This window comes from Myotis brandtii, unplaced genomic scaffold, assembly GCF_000412655.1.
Source record: "Myotis brandtii unplaced genomic scaffold, ASM41265v1 scaffold782, whole genome shotgun sequence".
NCBI classification, from domain to species: domain Eukaryota; kingdom Metazoa; phylum Chordata; class Mammalia; order Chiroptera; family Vespertilionidae; genus Myotis; species Myotis brandtii.
This window is the reverse complement of record NW_005371138.1, coordinates 1,539,593-1,556,133: the sequence shown is the minus strand read 5'-3', so window position 1 is coordinate 1,556,133 and position 16,541 is coordinate 1,539,593. Positions and strand designations below refer to the sequence as shown.

Below are 16,541 nucleotides of genomic sequence, written 5' to 3'. Positions count from 1 at the left end.
TGTCTGAGCCTATAAGGAGCCAGTGAGGGAGCCTTCTGCCTGAGGGACTTGCATCTCCAGCTGCCAAGCATCTGGCAGGACCCAGCCCCTTGGAAAGCTGGTGCCCGCAGCTGTGGTCCTTCTCTGAAGAACCTCCCTGATGGTGCGGGGTCCCGGGGTCTGGCTTGGGGCGTGGGAAGGACCGCTTATTCTTCAAGCAGCAATGTTTTTTCAAGGAAGCAGCCTATTTTATCTCTAAGGTGGAAACTAGGATTTTCCCTCGTAGCACCTCTGTGAAGGTGAGGCTGGAGAAAGGCCATCAGAGCGCTCCATCTTCAGCTGTGTCCTGCCTGGAATCTTCTATCTCCATCTCTGAGGGGTCCTGGCCCAGCCTCCAGATCCGATTTTCTCCACTCCTCAGGCAAAGAGCCTCAGTTTCCTGCAGCCGCCTCGACCCTGTTGCCTGGCAGAGCAGTGGACAAAACCCAGCCTCCTCTGGGACTTGCGCTTTGCGGAAGGCTCACTGGTCCCATAGTTAGCAGCATCTGGGAATCAGCCCGGAGCCGTTCAAGGATAGCATTGAATTTGTGTGGAGGCATTTGCCGCCTCGCTGCTTTGAAAAACTGGCAAATGCTGGGGCTCTGTGGAGGCAGGTGAGAAGGGTTCTGCAAGGCGTCTCTTGAGTGTTGTCCCCAAAGTGCTGGTCCTCTAGGGCAAGTGGGAGGAATGATGTCACTGGATGCTGATTGGGACGTACCTGGGGTCCTCATGGGGACCCAGGCATGCTTCATTCTTCCTGCTCTCCAGGCATGGCTCAAGGGGTTAATATCTCCAATGGCTCTATTTTGGGGCAACTGGAGTGTTCCCAGAATAGGACTCTTTGTTGAGTAGTCTATTTTGGGAGGCAGGCCCTACTGGCGTTTATGTAAGTGAGTCTCTGTGTGTATCTGGGGGTGTGGATGTGTTCACAAGTGATTTCTTGTTACTAATTATAAGCAGCTTCTTTTGTGAGCCAGGGAGATGGAGAGTGTGTGTGTAAGGGGTATGGATTGCTCTTGTTGTGAAGAGTGGTGTGTGACCGTGTGATGGGGCAGTTGCCATAGACACGCGAGTAGGAGAGTAAATGTGGGGACCTTAGGACAGCAGGCAGGGATGACTGCCTTGGCCCCTTTGTGGGGTGTCATGCTGTGGAGATGTGCCCTGCTGTCATCCTCTTGATTCCATGAAGCACATGGGTAGGCTGGGCATCCCGGCCCTCAGGCTGCAGTCTGGAGTCAAGTGGTCCCCAAAAGGTGGGTCCTGGGTTGCCTAAGGCCCATCAACCAGTTCTAAGCAGGAATGAATCTCAGATTCCACTTCCTACCGCAGTCTGGCACTTACTCACTGGACTCTCCTATCTCCCCCACAGGCCAAATCCACATATGTCGAAGCAAGAGAGAAACCAAAGACCGTCCAGCATGGTCAGCGAAACGTCCACAACTGGGACCACGTCCACCGTGGAGGCCAAACCCGGCCCCAAGGTGAGCTCCTGGCTGCTCATGCCTTCTGTCCCTTCTTTTATAGTTGCCAAGCCCCTTTGTAATCAGAAGCCCATTTGACCTTGACCCTAGTTTTGTGAAGGACACACATGAGAAGTATTCTCCCCCACTAATAGATGGGGAAATCGAGGCCAGTTGGGGGCGTGTCCCTTGTCCAGGAAAACAGGTGATTGCTGACAGAACCAGGACTGGCATCCTGTGCCTTGGATGCATCTTCACTTTCCAGGCGTATCTTGTGTTAGAGACGGCCTGGAGAACTTTGTGACAGATGGCCCCGAGGAAGGGTGCCCTTGAATAAGGCCCAGAGGTTTCTTGTGCTCGAGCTGTGGGCGCAGGGAAAGGAGCCAGCCTTGCAGGGGAGAAGTGCTGAGACCGCCCCCAGCTAGCAGGGATACATATCTGGTGATTGGCAAAGTCTGTGACCAAAAAGTAGCTTTGTTCCAGAAAGCTGTAGGACATATTGGGGCCAACAGCTGCTGGTGGAAGTTGATTGAAATATCCCTTTAAATTTTTTCCTCTGTGACCCAGATGGGAAGCTTGCCAGGTCTGGGGCTCGCCTATTAATTAGAAGGCAGTGGCCATGTGCACGCCTGGTCCATGTCTCCTCACTGTTCTTCTGATCAAAGGGCGCTGGCGCGGAGAGTGAGGCCGAGGGAGCCTGCAGCTCTCCCATCGCACATGTGCTTTTTTGGTGCCTCCCTAAATCCTCGCAGCTGCTAGAGTTCAAGTCTGCTTTTCCCTAGATCATCAAGTCCAGCAATAAAGTCCACAGTTTTGGGAAGAGGGACCAAGCCATTCGGAGGAACCCCAATGTTCCGGTCGTGGTGAGGGGCTGGCTGCACAAGCAGGTGAGGAGGCTGGGGAGGGAGGTGGGGAGGATAGGATTGCTCTTGCTGATTTCTTTCCTTTCCCTGGCCCCTGGGAGCTGGGGACAGGCTCATAGTAAGTGTTCCATTCCTGAGTTGGTCTGAAGCAGGTAGTTTTCGCCCACTGACTGCAATTTGCTGTTCGTTTTTATGAGTAGACTCGCCACTCAATGGCTACAGCTTCCCTCCCCAAACCCACTTGCCCACTTTGGCCCTTGGTGCTCTTTGCTGTGCTGGGACCCAGGCGCTGGTGTGGGTGGGCCAACACGAATCCAACCTTCCCACCAGCACTTGCCTTCCTGATGTTAGAGTCTTTGTTATCACTGGGCCGAAAAATCCCTGTTTTTCCTCTTTCCCAGTCTAGCCCCCTAGCACCTCAAGTTCCAAATCAGCCAACCTCAGCTCATTGTTTCCTCCCCCCTCCCCTCCCCCGCCCCAATCTGCTTTTCTGGATCTCAGGTTAGAAACCTCAGCACCGCCACCAGCTCCGCCTTCTCCCACATCCATCCCGTCATGAAGCCCTCCCAGTCTGCTCCATCTCCCCAAGGCCATCCTTCATCTCTGTCCTCCCCATCACTTGCTCTGCCTCTGGTCCTCTGGCCATGCAGAGTCTGTGAGCGCCCAGGGCCAGAGACCATGTCCCTCTTGTCTCCTTCCTTCTCTTCTTGCTATCCACTCACTCGTTCATCCTGCCATTTCTAAATGCTCTCACAGCAGATGAAAGGAGATGGATAACATGTGGTCCCTGCCCTTGAGGAACTGAAGGTCTGCAGGAGGGAGGGGGGAGGGAGAGACACAAATAGACACATGTCTCACATGTCATACCCTCACTCAGCACATTCTGTCATATATCATGTTACCTGAAAAAACAGAAATCCAACTCCAAAAGCAATGATGTAAATTTTTACTAAAGGATTTATGGGAAGACAGGAGGGCATTACATTGCACACCACACAGAAGAAATCCATAAAAGTCCCCATGAAATCTGTCTCCCCAGTTCTGATCCCCATGGCAACTCCCACAGCTCTCCAGCCTCTTATGTCATCACTCCTCTGGCACCACCTCTCTCTTAAGGATACCCCTCCCCTCACAGCTCTGTTCTCACTCTTCTTTCTTATTTCCACTCATCTCTTTTCTCCCCTGAGTAATTTAACCCTCCTACTTTTTCCATTTGCATCTCTGTGCCCATTAAATAAAAGAATGCTCCTTTGAAATGTGGAGGGAGAAGGAAGGAATTATAAATAATTCTCCCCAAGCTCCACCCCTAGCCCCTTGGGTGTGCTGTGACTGTAACAGAGGTGTGTGTAGCGTGCTGTGGACACAGCAGAGAGAATGTAGCTGTGCTTGGGGGAATCCTGAAAGGCTTCTCAGAGGAAGTGATGTTTGAACCAGGTATGGAAGGGTGGAGAGGAGTTTTCCAAACAAAGCAACCATCATATGCTTAGAAATTATCTGGTCAATGCAAAAAATAAAACCAAGAAATGTATGAACTCAGCAAATTAAATTTGTTTTTAGCACTTTAGTAAGTAGAGAATGAACAGACTTCATGTTGTTAGGTTTAGAAACTGTCCAGTTTAAAAAATATGTATATTTTTATTGATTTCAGAGAGGAAGGGATGGGAGAGAGAGAGAGAAACATCACTGATGAGAGAGAAAATCATCCATCGGCTGCCTCCTGCATGCCCCACACTGGGGATTGAGCCTGCAACCCAGTTATGTGCCCTGACTGGGAATCGAACCATGAACTCTTGGTTCATAGGTTGACACTCAACTAGTGGGCCACGCCAGCTGGGCTTTTTTAAAAAAATTTAAACCTGTCAAAAACTCTTGCAGAAGGAACACAATTTTAACAGCTAAAAAAGCTCTGGAATTTTCCTAGGTTTGGGAATAAACTGATCCTAAAACACTACTATTTTCCTACTGTGATTATGTCTTCTTAAAAATTTTCACATTCACCTAAAAATATTTCATAAATATAACGATTTACATTTTAGAAGAGTAAAGACAGATTCTTATTAATGAAACAATTTGATAGCAAGAAAATCCAAGTCGCTTTACATTGAATGGAAGGCAAGTACAGTCTCTTACGGTAGAAACAAAATCAGTCTCTCTGGTGGAGAACTGAACTTAATCAAATGAGAACTTGCTTCATTGATTAATTAGCTAACGTAACCTCTTGGTTTCATAATATGTAAATCAGTTTTCTAATCAGCTTAAGCATTTTACAGCATAGCATTTAATTAAACAAAACTTTTTCTTAAAAGCTGATTTCATTCTTAAATGAAGAACTGTATTTTTGAATCCATATGTTTCTTTCTAAAAGAAGGATGCTTATAATATAGGAATCTGTTTCCAGGAAAGAAAAAAAAAAACTTCCTAGGGCTCAACCATCATTGAATCTAAAATTTAATTTCCTAGTGAGAGAATGTCTGTAAAATAAAAATTTATTAATTTCTTGAAAGAGTGAATATGGGCAAGTCAAGATTGGGGAGGGGAACAGTGTGCTCAGACACCGTCCTGATTCTTTTTCTTTGCTTTGCAGGACAGTTCTGGGATGAGGCTGTGGAAAAGGAGGTGGTTTGTGCTTGCTGATTATTGCTTGTTTTACTATAAAGGTGAGCTGAGGCTCGAGCCACCATGGGCTCTGTGCTGGAGGGGATGGTGAGGTGATGTAAATGTGGTCGTCTCAGATTCAGTGACTGAGCTAATTAGTCACCTATTGATTTGCTGAGGTGTTCACTTTTACATATATGGATGGTTGGTGACATCATTTTTTGCAAGTCCCAGCTCTGGAAGTTCCATTTATTGTGTTAAAATAAATAGGATCTAGTGTGCTACTACTTAGGGTCTCAGGATCTGCAGTTGTGTCAGCTTCTGCCCCACTCAGGACACAAGCACACCTTTGACGTAATCTGGAGAGGCGGGAAGTATAGGTAGACATTGTATTTTGTAACCTGTTATCTGGATTTATCCACTGGGATATTGAGTGGACAACTGGTGGATTGAGTTGGCCGTATGAACATTTATGGAGCCCCAGTACATAGAGGTAGGCTGTGCAGCAGTGAGAAGGAAGATATGCCTCAAAGTGTGGAGGAAGAGATAGCCTACTTTTAAGACAAGATTGGGAGTGATAGGTGCTTTTAAAGGTATCCAAAGTGCTTGGGCAGTTTAGGGGGAGTAAGGAGTTAATTGCATGTGGGAGCATTTGGGGAGGCTTCTCAGAAGAGAGAGGACTTGAGTTGGGCTTTGAAGGATAGGTACTGCTTTGCTTGTGTGTGGGGGTAGGGAGAAGGCGGGGAATGGACATTACTGGCAGAGGAAATAACTTTAGTAAAAGTTCTAGAAGCAGAAGAAAGTGGAGTGACAGACCTGTGAGGCCAGAGTGAGTCTCGAATGGAGGCTGTACCAGGAGAGGAGGCTCAGGAGGTGGGTAAGGGCTGTGACACCAGGTAAAGGAAGTTGGCTTCATTCTGTGTCCAATGGGCAGTATGTGTCCAAAGTGCCTTTGAGTAGGAGAGAGACAGGACCACTGACGTCAGGAAGTGGCCTGTGGTGTGAAGATGATTAGGAGGAGGAGGAGGAGGAGGAGGATGGAGGTAGAAGGTAGGATGCTTCACACCTACCTGTGAGGTTTGCTCCATCCAGAACGCCCTTCCCCATCCTTGAAGACACTTTCACATATTACCTTCTGAAGTCTCGACATCCTCAAACTGTGTGTCACCCCTGCCTCTGTTCCCGCAGCACTGGGCATATGTTGTATTTCAGGAGTTAGCAGTTGAGTGTGTTTACATGTGTGTTTCAGCCCTGAGGGAGAGGGCCCGGTCTGATTCACCTGTAGTTCTAGCATTAGAACAGAGGGCCCAGGGGAACAGCTGCACGGACTGTCAGTGAATGCCATCATCCTGGGGAGAGATAAGGAGCCCTGAGCTGGGGCAGTGGGTGGACCAGCCCAAGGGAGGTGCCACAGAAGGCTATTCTGATGTGTTTTTCCATCCAAAGACAGCCGAGAAGAAGTGGTCCTTGGGAGCATTCCTCTGCCCAGCTACGTCACATCGCCGGTGGGCCCTGAGGACCGCATAAGTCGCAAGTATTCCTTTAAGGTACGGCCCCCTCTCCTCTAGGGCTCCAACGCCATCCTGGGAAGCTGTGTTCCCACATAAGGCTTTATTAAAAGCAGTTCTTTTTCTGGGGAACGGGAAGAAGTTAAGCTAGAGAGTTGCACTCATGTTAGCAGTTATAAATTCTTTACACACGAGTAATATCACATGACAAGTGTTTTCATTTGTATCGGAGCTACTGAGTCCCCCAGCCTTGCTCAAATATTTAGACCCCTCTCTTCCTCTCTCTGTTAGTCCTGTGATTGCAGATTGGACACAGCCCTTCTCTTGCTTTCTTATCACTGTGATCAGCCAGTCTAACTAGCATCCAGCCATTTAGTGCGAAGGATGGTCCCTCGTGATGGATTTATATCAGTTATATTATGAACATTTACAATGAGGGTTAGGGGGCCTGCCTGTTGAAGAGATTTTCAGGTTTGGCCATTTTGTTTATATTGCCGAAAAGCAATTAGAATCAAATTTGGTTTACTTTCTGGATCATTGGAGTTTCCTAGGGAAATCTGTTTAGTCGTAAAACCCCTTTTCTATTTCCTTCATCGCCATAACTGATGGCCATCCTTTGACAGCCTCTGGCATCTTCACAGCCAGATGTGCAGACTCCAGGAAGGTGTGGTCAGGCCCAAACTTGGGGAACCTTGAGGCCCTCTCTTTCAGTGGCCTCCACAATTCCTCCACTGCTGATATTTCTTGGATTCCTGGGGATGGTGAGGGTGGATGGGTTGAAGGTCAACATTATTGGCAGTTGGAGTGGAAGTCTCACTGAAGCAAGTGGCTGCTGGTGCCAGTAGCATGGGGAACACTTCTCACGCTGCTCAGGATACGAGGCAGTGACATGCATTCAAGCTGGGGTCTGGACTCCTGCTTACACTACTTATATAGCTTGGCTATTTCCATGTTGGGGGTACAAGAAGAGTACTAGGCAGCAGTTACTAAAGAGGAGGTTGAACGAAAGTCAAGCCCTAACCGGTTTGGCTCAGTGGATAGAGCGTCGGCCTGCGGACTGACGGGTCCCAGGTTCGATTCCGGTCAAGGGCATGTACCTTGGTTGCGGCACATTCCCAGTTGGGGGTGTGCGGGAGGCAGCTGATTGATGTTTCTCTCTCATCGATGTTTCTAACTCTCTATCCCTCCCCCTTCCTCTCTGTAAAAAAAAAAAAAAAAAGTCAAGTTTTCCAGCCACAGATAGTTAAAGGACCATGGAAAGCACACGAAAAGACACCTTCGTTCTCTGGGAGGGTTAAAGGGAAGTGTTGGTATGCAGTGTCCAAAGGCGTCATTGGCAAGTGATTGTCTGCATCAGCATTTTGATCTGGGGTCCACTGTGGTGGTTGAAAAGTCAGGTCTCATTTTCCTCCACCTCCTTCCCGAGCTTTGTTCATCGACAGGTGTGAGCTGTCTGTCTCTCCCCTGACTGTCACTCTCCTCATGACTCCAGAATTGTGATGGTTTGATTCTTGGATGCTCTCCCACTTCATGTTGCATTATGTGGTATTGCCTTATGTCTGCAAGACCTTTGATGATTTGAGAAGTGCTTTTATCCATGTTAGCTCATGGAGTGCTTGTGGGGAGCTGGTGAGGTCAGTATTATTAGCTTCATTTTATAGGTCAGGGACATGAGGATTGGAGCGCGGAAGACACTTGCCCAAAATCACAGGGCTGGAAGATGATGGAGACAGACCTCGAACCTGAACTATATCCTCTTTCAATTGAATTCCAGGGAGGGAAGACAATTTCTTTCTCTTCCTCTTATTTTGGTTACCTCCTGCAGGCACATGGTCAGGGGTGTGAGGTGATTAGACTTAATGTTCATTGTTATCATTTTAACATACTCTTCTCTTTAATCGTTCAAAAGTCTCTCCTGCTTATTGTGGGCTCTGAAACCCGTTTGTTCAATGGGTTTCAGGCTGGTCTTTTGCTTAGAAAACCTTCCTTTCTAGGGTCAAGTGTTGCTTTTGGGCAAGCAATCTAGGTAATGATGTTGTATGTGATTTTTGGGGGGATAGCATTTGGAATAGTCTCAAAGTAACTGATCATATCTATTTATATTCCATCTTAACACTTTCTGGGGAGTTGTGAAAATAGATTCTAGGAAAACATCTTTTATGTGTCATAGATTCTTTTCTTTAAAATTTTTTTCTTAGACTCTACTAAGAAAAATCTTTTTGTCTGGGGGACAGAAGACATGCATGTGCTGGGGGAGGGGCTCTTAGGGGAGACCCTTAGGGTCTGAGAGCAGAGAAAAGCTATTGCCGGCAGATCTGGTGGTATTCAGCTGATTCTCCAGAAAGGACTGTGCTTTCCTGAGTATGAAAGGGTACCCTTTTCCTTTGGGTTACAGCATCTCTTTCCCCTTTTTGGGGTCAGAGGGGGTGTCCTCTGGGCAAGGCAGGCTCCATGTTCTTGGGCATACTGAGGAATGGACAGTATTTGGTGTCAAGGGCCTTATTATGCCTGTTTCTAATGTCAGTTCTTCTCTATTTCCAGAGCTGGAATTCTCTGAGTGTTGCTAGGGCACCTTGCTTGAGATCATTCAGCCTTAGCTGTAGTGGTGGACAGGAACAGCCTGAAAGGTTTTATGGTCTTCTCCTGGTCTTTCCCCCACTACTGTGCCTGCAGCCTGGCAGTCCCTACTCGTGACCAGGGATGCTGGACCCTGAATACAGCCAGATCTGCAGGGTGAGCCAAGCCAGGCTCTCTGAGACATCCGCCTGCTCTGCTGGCTCAGCTGGGGCGCCTCCCCAAAGATCTGTTGGATGCACGGCCACCCTTGGCCTGTTGGTCACCTCTGAGCAAGCTTGGCCCTTCGGGTCCAGGATCTGGAGCAGAAAACATCCCCACTCAGCCAAGGGTCCAAGGATCTTCAGTGGGAAATGCTTTAACCCCCTCCTTTGAGCCATTCTCCCTCTCTCAAGACCAAGGGGAACTGACCTGAGCCTGCAGACCCCATAGTGTCAGTGGAGAAATCATATCTTCCCTTTTTTAACCTATAGCGTTTCCTTTGGTTAAGAAACTAGGCCTTAATAGGTCTCAGTTGCACCTGTGCCTTGGTCACCACTAGAAATCAGAAAGATGCTCACGTCACATTATAATTGCTGTAAATATCTTGAGATATCATTTATGAGCATCCCCACCTTGAAATGACAGTAATTATTCCTACATTTGCTTTATGGTGTATTATTGAAGAAGCACCTGTATCACTGCCTCACAATAGTTAAAAATATTTGATAACGATATTTCAACATAATATATTTCCTTTCTTTTAATTGTATACTTAAAAACATGCCGAGAAGAGTTCACGGGATTCATCAAACTGTCAAAGGTTTCATGTGCCTCCCCCCGCACCGCCCCCCAAATTAAGACCCCCTGCTGAATTCTAGCTGAACGCCAGCTGAGAGATGAGGTGTTTCACCTATTTATATTCAACAATCTTGTGTTCTGTCCGTGGTTTCACTTGGCAGGATGTAGATCCTGGGGATACAACAGTGAGAAGGACAAAGTCCTCGCCTTCCTGGGGCTGGTACTCTAGACTCTGCATCAGCCTGGGGGTTATTAGGGAATAAGAAGAGAACATGAAAGCTGCCCTTTTCCTCTCCCACTTCAGTTTTATTTTGCGTCTTTTTCAAATCCATCTCTTCCTCTCCACTGTCACGGTCACTGGTCTTTCTCAGCAGCCATCGCCCCTCCCCTGGGTAACCTACTCACTGCCAGAACAGTGCCTCGTGCCGAGTGAGTGCTCCGTAGTGTTGGCTTCCGCCCCCAGTCCCTTCTGCAGTCTCTAGTCCATCCTCCACACTGCTCCTAAGTTGCACATCTGTTCAGGTGGTGCTCCCACCATCAGCCCTTCAGTGGCTCCCCACTGCCTACAGCATAAAGCCCAGTGTTGGTTTACAAAGCCCCAGCTTATCTCTTCAGCCCCTTTTTTAGCCGCTCCCATCTTACACGTTCCCTCCAGCCACAGGCAATGGCCTGAAGATCCAGGACATTTCTTGCCTCTTGTTTGGAAACTGTCCCAGGTGCTTCTCAGAGGCCATTCCTGGTGCCTCTTCACAGGCTCTTTGCAAGGATATCTGGGAAAGCACCCGGAGGCTTCCTAGCACATAGTAGGTACACAGGGATTTTCAGTCAGATGATAGCTCTGTCCAACTTTGTAGTGCCTCTTGGGAGAGACGGAACAGCGGCTCTTTGATTGGCATACAGCACATTTCATGCCCAAGCTGCGAAGCTCAGTGAATAACTGCACCCAGCTGCCTGCTGTTGCGGCTGAGTTTTGACTCAATTCCAGTAATTGTGTGCTTCAGAAGAACCAAAACAGGGATTCCCGAGAGTCGGCTTCCAGGGAATGAGGGTTTATTTAAAGCCTTTCTCACGTAAGCCTTGGGTGTGTGTCCCTCCCTACGCGCATGAGTAAGATAAGTCAGACACAGGTGACGCCTGCACGGCTTTCCATGGGGGAGTAGGCACAGTGGTCCCTGGGCCTGACTGCACCGAGAGGGGGAATCCAGCTGTGGCGTTTTCCAGGTGTGGAGACAAGTGGGTGGGGCCTCGGCTTTCAGTCCGGAAGAGGGGAGAACGTGGTTCAGTGTCTCCTTGGTTTTGCTCCTGGAGGTGAAATGTGTGCTAACCTCTCTGTCCCGGGTTTCCCTCTCCTTCCTACAGGCTGTGCACTTGGGGATGCGAGCGCTCATCTATAACACCTCCGCCGGGGGCTCTCAGGCAGAGCAGTCGGGCATGAGGACCTACTACTTCAGTGCCGACACCCTGGAGGACATGAACGCCTGGATCAGGGCCATGAACCAGGCTGCGCAGGTGCTGTCTCGGTCGTCATTGAAGAGGTCAGTCCCAGCGGAAGGTCCCTGCCAGAGGGCTTCCTCCTTAGGATGGGGACCCAAATAAGAACTCCCAAGTGCCCCAAGACTCACCATGAATCCACTGGTATTAAGTATTGCCCTCTCTTTGAATTCTGGGAGAAGAATGCAACACGTGTTGCCTGTCACAGCTGGGAGGTCCCCTGGGAGTGGGCTAGCCCACTCACATTAAACAGAGGCCTGGGAGAGTGACATGACGGCCCGGAGCACACAGCCTTGGACCTTGGCGTGTTTCCTTTTTTCTTCTCTCTGTGTGGTAGAAGGGACAATCTTGGGACACCAGTTGGGGAGGAGAGAGGGGGCAAAAGAGATCTTGCAAACTGTGCCACAGACTGCCCACCATGCTATCTTCCAGCTGCCCCTTCCCTCCAGTGGGCAAAGCGAGGGGACAATCAGGGATCTTGGAAATTCCTGAACCTGTTGGCTGTGGTTGGCTCCTGGAGAGAGTTGGGTGGCCCTGGAAAACTCAGGGTGTGCCCTTAGCCAGTCCTCATGTGATATGGGCACCCTTCTTCACCATCTGGACACCTTGCTCTGCTTAGAGGCTTCTTGGACAATGGTCTTCGTTTGGTGAGGCCTCAAAACAAAAGGGACCTCCAGCAGCCTAAAGGTGGGATTGTTCGGTGACTGCAAATGGATTTCTCATGGTGTGTTTTAGCTTGTCAACCTTTTCCAGTTCACATGTATTTGATTAGGGGTGTTAGTGGTGTTTCCTAGCTTCATGCTCTCTTTCTTTAGGTGAACAGACCTTTGGTATAGATGGTGACCTCCTTCAAGAGTCCAGGTTGGGGTCAGGCCCTACCCTTGGAGCTTCCACAACACCTCAGTCAAGCGTTTGTCATGCTGTTTTTTTATTTTTCCCTTCGACTTCTCAGTATCCTAGGCTATAGGCAGAGATCATCTTGGTGTCTTCTGCATGATGATACGAATGTCTGTTGAATGAGTGAGAGGCTGAGAGAATGAATGAATATGTTGAACAGGACAGGACCAAAGACTGTCCTAGAAGTTTCCACGTGGGTCCTGAATCAGTAACTCTCAACTACAGTCAAGTTTGACTGTACCTCTAGCATTGTCATCGAGCCTGAGCTATTCTACTGTGTCCAGGATTAGCCTGTGGGCACTCTATTCATAGAGCCATTGGCAATTCCTTTGTCATCCCAGGAGAAGGGATGACACATTTTGGGCTTGACACATCTTCCAGTGCACTTGCTGGTCCCCAATACTCACTGTGTCCTACTTTTTTGTTACATATATATATTTCTGTTTGTTAAATATATATATTTAACTATACAGTAAATGAAGATCTCTTATTTAAAAAAAAATGCAAAAAGGTAAAGACAAAGATATCCTTAATCACTTTCCCAAGGTCATCTCTGTTACCAGGTTAACGGGTATCCTATTAAACTATTTTTTATTCTTTTATAGACATATGCACAGTATAGATATATATATAAGTTCCTTTTGTTCTTTTTTAAAATATATTTTTATTGGTTTCAGAGAGGAAGGGCTGGGGATTGAGCCCGCAACCTGGGCATGTGCCATGACCAGAAATTGAACCCTGATCTCCTGGCTCATAGGTCAACGCTCAACCACTGAGCCATGCCAGCCAGACTCTTTTGTGCTTTTTTAAAGTATGAATGATCACATCTTAATCATTTTATATCAGTGTATATTGATCGACTTTATGTTTTGACTGTTGTATGATATTTCATAGTACCATACTGTATTTAAGCACGTGTTAAACTTGGGATAGTTTTTCTCTCATCTTTTACTGTAATAAATAGTCTTTTAATGGAAAACTTTCTACAAGCCTCTGCTTGTGTGAGTCTTTCAGATTCTTGGGTCAAAATACAGTGTATTTTAATTTTTAATCAGTATCCCCAAAATGCCACTTAAAGAAAGCTGTATGTTTCACTAACGAGTGCTCATTTCCCTGAATCTTTGCCAATATTTGATATTACCAATTTTTAAAATTTTTGCTGAGCTGCTGCATAGGTAAATAGTATTTGATTATTTAATGTGTGTTTCCATGATTTGAGGTATCTTTTCTATTTATTGGCCACTTGCATTTCCTCTTCAGTGAATTGCCGGTGCCTGTGCTCTGCCCATTTTCCTACTGCATTTGCTTTGTCGGAGTGCTTCCTTTCCTACCTGCTCGGAAACCTGCCTCTCCGAGAATGCGGCTTACCTCCCTGCAGGGGTTGGGGGTAGGCTCTCCAGTCTTGTGGTTAATGGAATCTGTTTTCCCCTCTTTTGGAAATCGGGATGCTGTCTGCTAGTCTCCAATATCCCAGCATTTGCCTGTTCTCTGATTCCCCAGAGGTCACCTGAGAGGTTTATTGAGCCCATCTCGCCTTCCCTTAGGGTCCTGGGATGCTGATGGCTGGGCCTGGAGCTCAGCCCCTGGAGGCTGGGCCTCTCCCATCTTCCTCCCCATCTTGGGCTCTCCGTCTTTCTTAACCAAGGTGGTTCTCCTTTTCATGGTGTAGATCCTTTTTCTTCATGAAAACAAGGAACTAAATCTAGAAGTTGAAGAATCCAGCTTAATTTAAGTTGTGTCATCTTCCCCAAGCAGAGATACCTATGTCTCATATTTTTCTAAGCCCACCCCTCCTTTATTTTAATTCTTCAAAAAATAGAAAGTTTGTTTTGTTTTGCTTTAAATGAACAAGCATTAGCTCTTTCTAGATTTTACCCTTTTTGCCATCATTCACATGGCCCATTCCACTGTGGATCTGTGCTTGATTTGTCCCCACCTTCATTTCTCTTGCATGTCCTTTTAGAACATGGACTCTGAGAGCTCTCTGTGTTGTTGCGCTGGTTTCTTTAGACCAGCAGTGGAGGCTGGGTGCATTCTTGTGTCCCAGCTTTGGTCAATTCATCGTGGCTGACTGGGGCACTGGGTCAGAGATAACTGGAGAGTGAAATTGGGCTTAACAAGAAAAGGCGCTGTGATTGGTAAGTCATGTCTGCCTTGAGCCATTCAGGATTAATTTGCTAGCTGAGATTTGGATATACAAGGTAGGACAAAAGTAGGCCTACAGTTGTGAGTATGTGAAACACAGAGTTTACTCTTGTATTATTATTTATTAATTGTATTATTGGTAATTATAAACCTACTTTTGCCCCAACCTGTATTTTACTTTTCCTTACCTGGAAATTTATAATTTACGACCAGATTTTGGTTTGGGAGGGCTCCATTTGTTTTCTCTCAGGCTGCCTTTCCTTTTAGGGTCTCAGGCCCTGAATTTTGTATTGTCCCTAGGTTTCCTCTGAACTTTTAGGATTTGTTCATATTATGCTCTTACTAAACTCTTAAAATCCCATAATCATGTTTTTCTTTTAAAAAACAGAACAGTTTGCCTGGCTGGCGTGGCTCAGTGGTTGAGCATCGACCTATGGACCAGGAGGTCACGGTTCGATTCCCAGTCATGGCACATGCCCGGCTTGCGGGCTCGATCCCCAGTTGGGGCATGCAGGAGGCAGCTGATCAGTGATTCTCTCTCATCACTGATGTTTCTAGCTCTCTCCCTCTCCTTTCCTCTCTGAAATCAGTAAAAATAATATATTTTTTAAAGAAATCACACAGTTTGTTCTACCTTCTGAGTCAGAATAAAGGCAGCAAATCATTTCCTCTTAATTTTATGAGAGATGAAATTGTCAGCGAAGCAAATCCAGACTTTAGTAAATGTTCTGTTTTGTTTTTTTCCCCCAGAATAAGATGTTCAGACATTTGGTTAGTTAGAATTATTTGTCAGGCGGAACTAAACCTTCCCTTTCCTCCAATTTCGTGATCTGCATGGGAAAACTTGCGTCACTGTTAAGGGGGCGGCTCAGTAGTAGTGCTTTGTTCTCTCTTCTCCTTGACTCTCACCCAAATGCTTCCATGCTTAATCATATGGGCAGATGCTTTCTGTATGAATGTGGTGTAGTAGGACTCCTGATTGCAAGGTTACAGAAGATGCAGACAGATTTACCATGAGGGGGGAATGTATTGGTTCATGTCACTGGAAAGTTCAGAATAGATCTAGCTTTAGAAACAGCTGGGTTTAAGGCTCAGACAATATCCTTATAAGTCAATCTCTGGGCGGTGCCCACTTCTGAATTCATTCTTGAACTCCATATGGTGGTCTCTGGCAGATCTAGGTGGCAGAATAGCTGCAGTAGCCCCAGACTTAATGTCATCCAGGTTCAGTCTAGCAGGAAAGAGCAGAGTTCGTGTCCAGAAGCTCTGAGATCCATTATGATTAAACAGGCTTAGATCACATTTACACACTAAACCATGCACCATGGCTAGGGAACACACATGCTGATTGGCACAGGCCTGGGATACATGCTCCACTGCTGAGAACCAGACTGTGGGCCAAAGAGTGAGGCAGGGGTGGATGCCCAAGTAGCATTCGGGCTGTGGGCAAAGGAAGGTAAAATGACGTGCGCCATGAGATAAAGGAGGCGCAAACAGCCAATGTCCAGGGCAGCTGGTTTACCCCTTATTTCCTACATATTGACCTCTTTTACCTTAAGTATCTCCTCGCAGAGTGTAGTCTCTGAGGTCAGATAAGCCTAGTTCAAATCCCAGCTCCACTACTTTCTAGCTGTGTCACTTGTACAATTTAGGTATGCTGTTTAAACCTCAGCTTTTCTTAGTTCTAGAATTGTTGCAAGTATTAAATAAATGAATGGATAAAGTGCCTACTGAGCATGATGCCTAAGACATAGTAGATACCCCTTTCACATATGCTGGCTTCCATAGGGTTTGGTTTAACAACATCATTGGCTCTCCCTTCTTTACACCCTTCCAGTTTCATTGTTAATTCTCTGGATCACATGGATGATGAACTTCCTGTGAGCAAATTACACTCCCTCCCTCACCAGGATGTGCCCATCCCCTAGTAGTGTGAACTGTAGTTCAACAACCCAGGGTCCTGCAGCACTGTCCCTCAGCCTGCTCTTTATACCCTGCCCCCCAGCCTTTTCCTGCAACATTCCCAGGAGCCAAGCTGAGCACCCTCACTGCACCTCTTCCCTTTGTCCTCTTCTTTCCTACACAGGCTTCAGGGTCTCTTGATAGATATTCATTCAAGTATTCTTGAGACCTCCCCCCCACACCTCCCCTCTTCAACCTGTAAGGAGCATGCACCAAGCATTGCTGCCAGCTACCTCCTGTTCATAGTT

General features: G+C 47.1%; 1 protein-coding gene across 7 annotated transcripts in view; it reads left to right on the top strand.

The window, feature by feature from the left end:
* The window catches only part of PLEKHA7 (pleckstrin homology domain containing, family A member 7), a 94,767-nt gene that overhangs the window by 21,076 nt on the left and 57,150 nt on the right, over positions 1–16,541 (top strand). For all 7 annotated transcript variants that reach the window (XM_014530942.1, XM_014530937.1, XM_014530935.1 and 4 more), the window contains exons 3-7: positions 1,388–1,499; positions 2,261–2,365; positions 4,926–4,998; positions 6,383–6,483; positions 11,158–11,333. In XM_014530942.1, coding sequence (XP_014386428.1) covers positions 1,401–1,499; positions 2,261–2,365; positions 4,926–4,998; positions 6,383–6,483; positions 11,158–11,333 — 554 coding nt within the window. In that variant the 5' untranslated portion in view covers positions 1,388–1,400. The remainder of the gene's footprint in view (positions 1–1,387; positions 1,500–2,260; positions 2,366–4,925; positions 4,999–6,382; positions 6,484–11,157; positions 11,334–16,541) is intronic.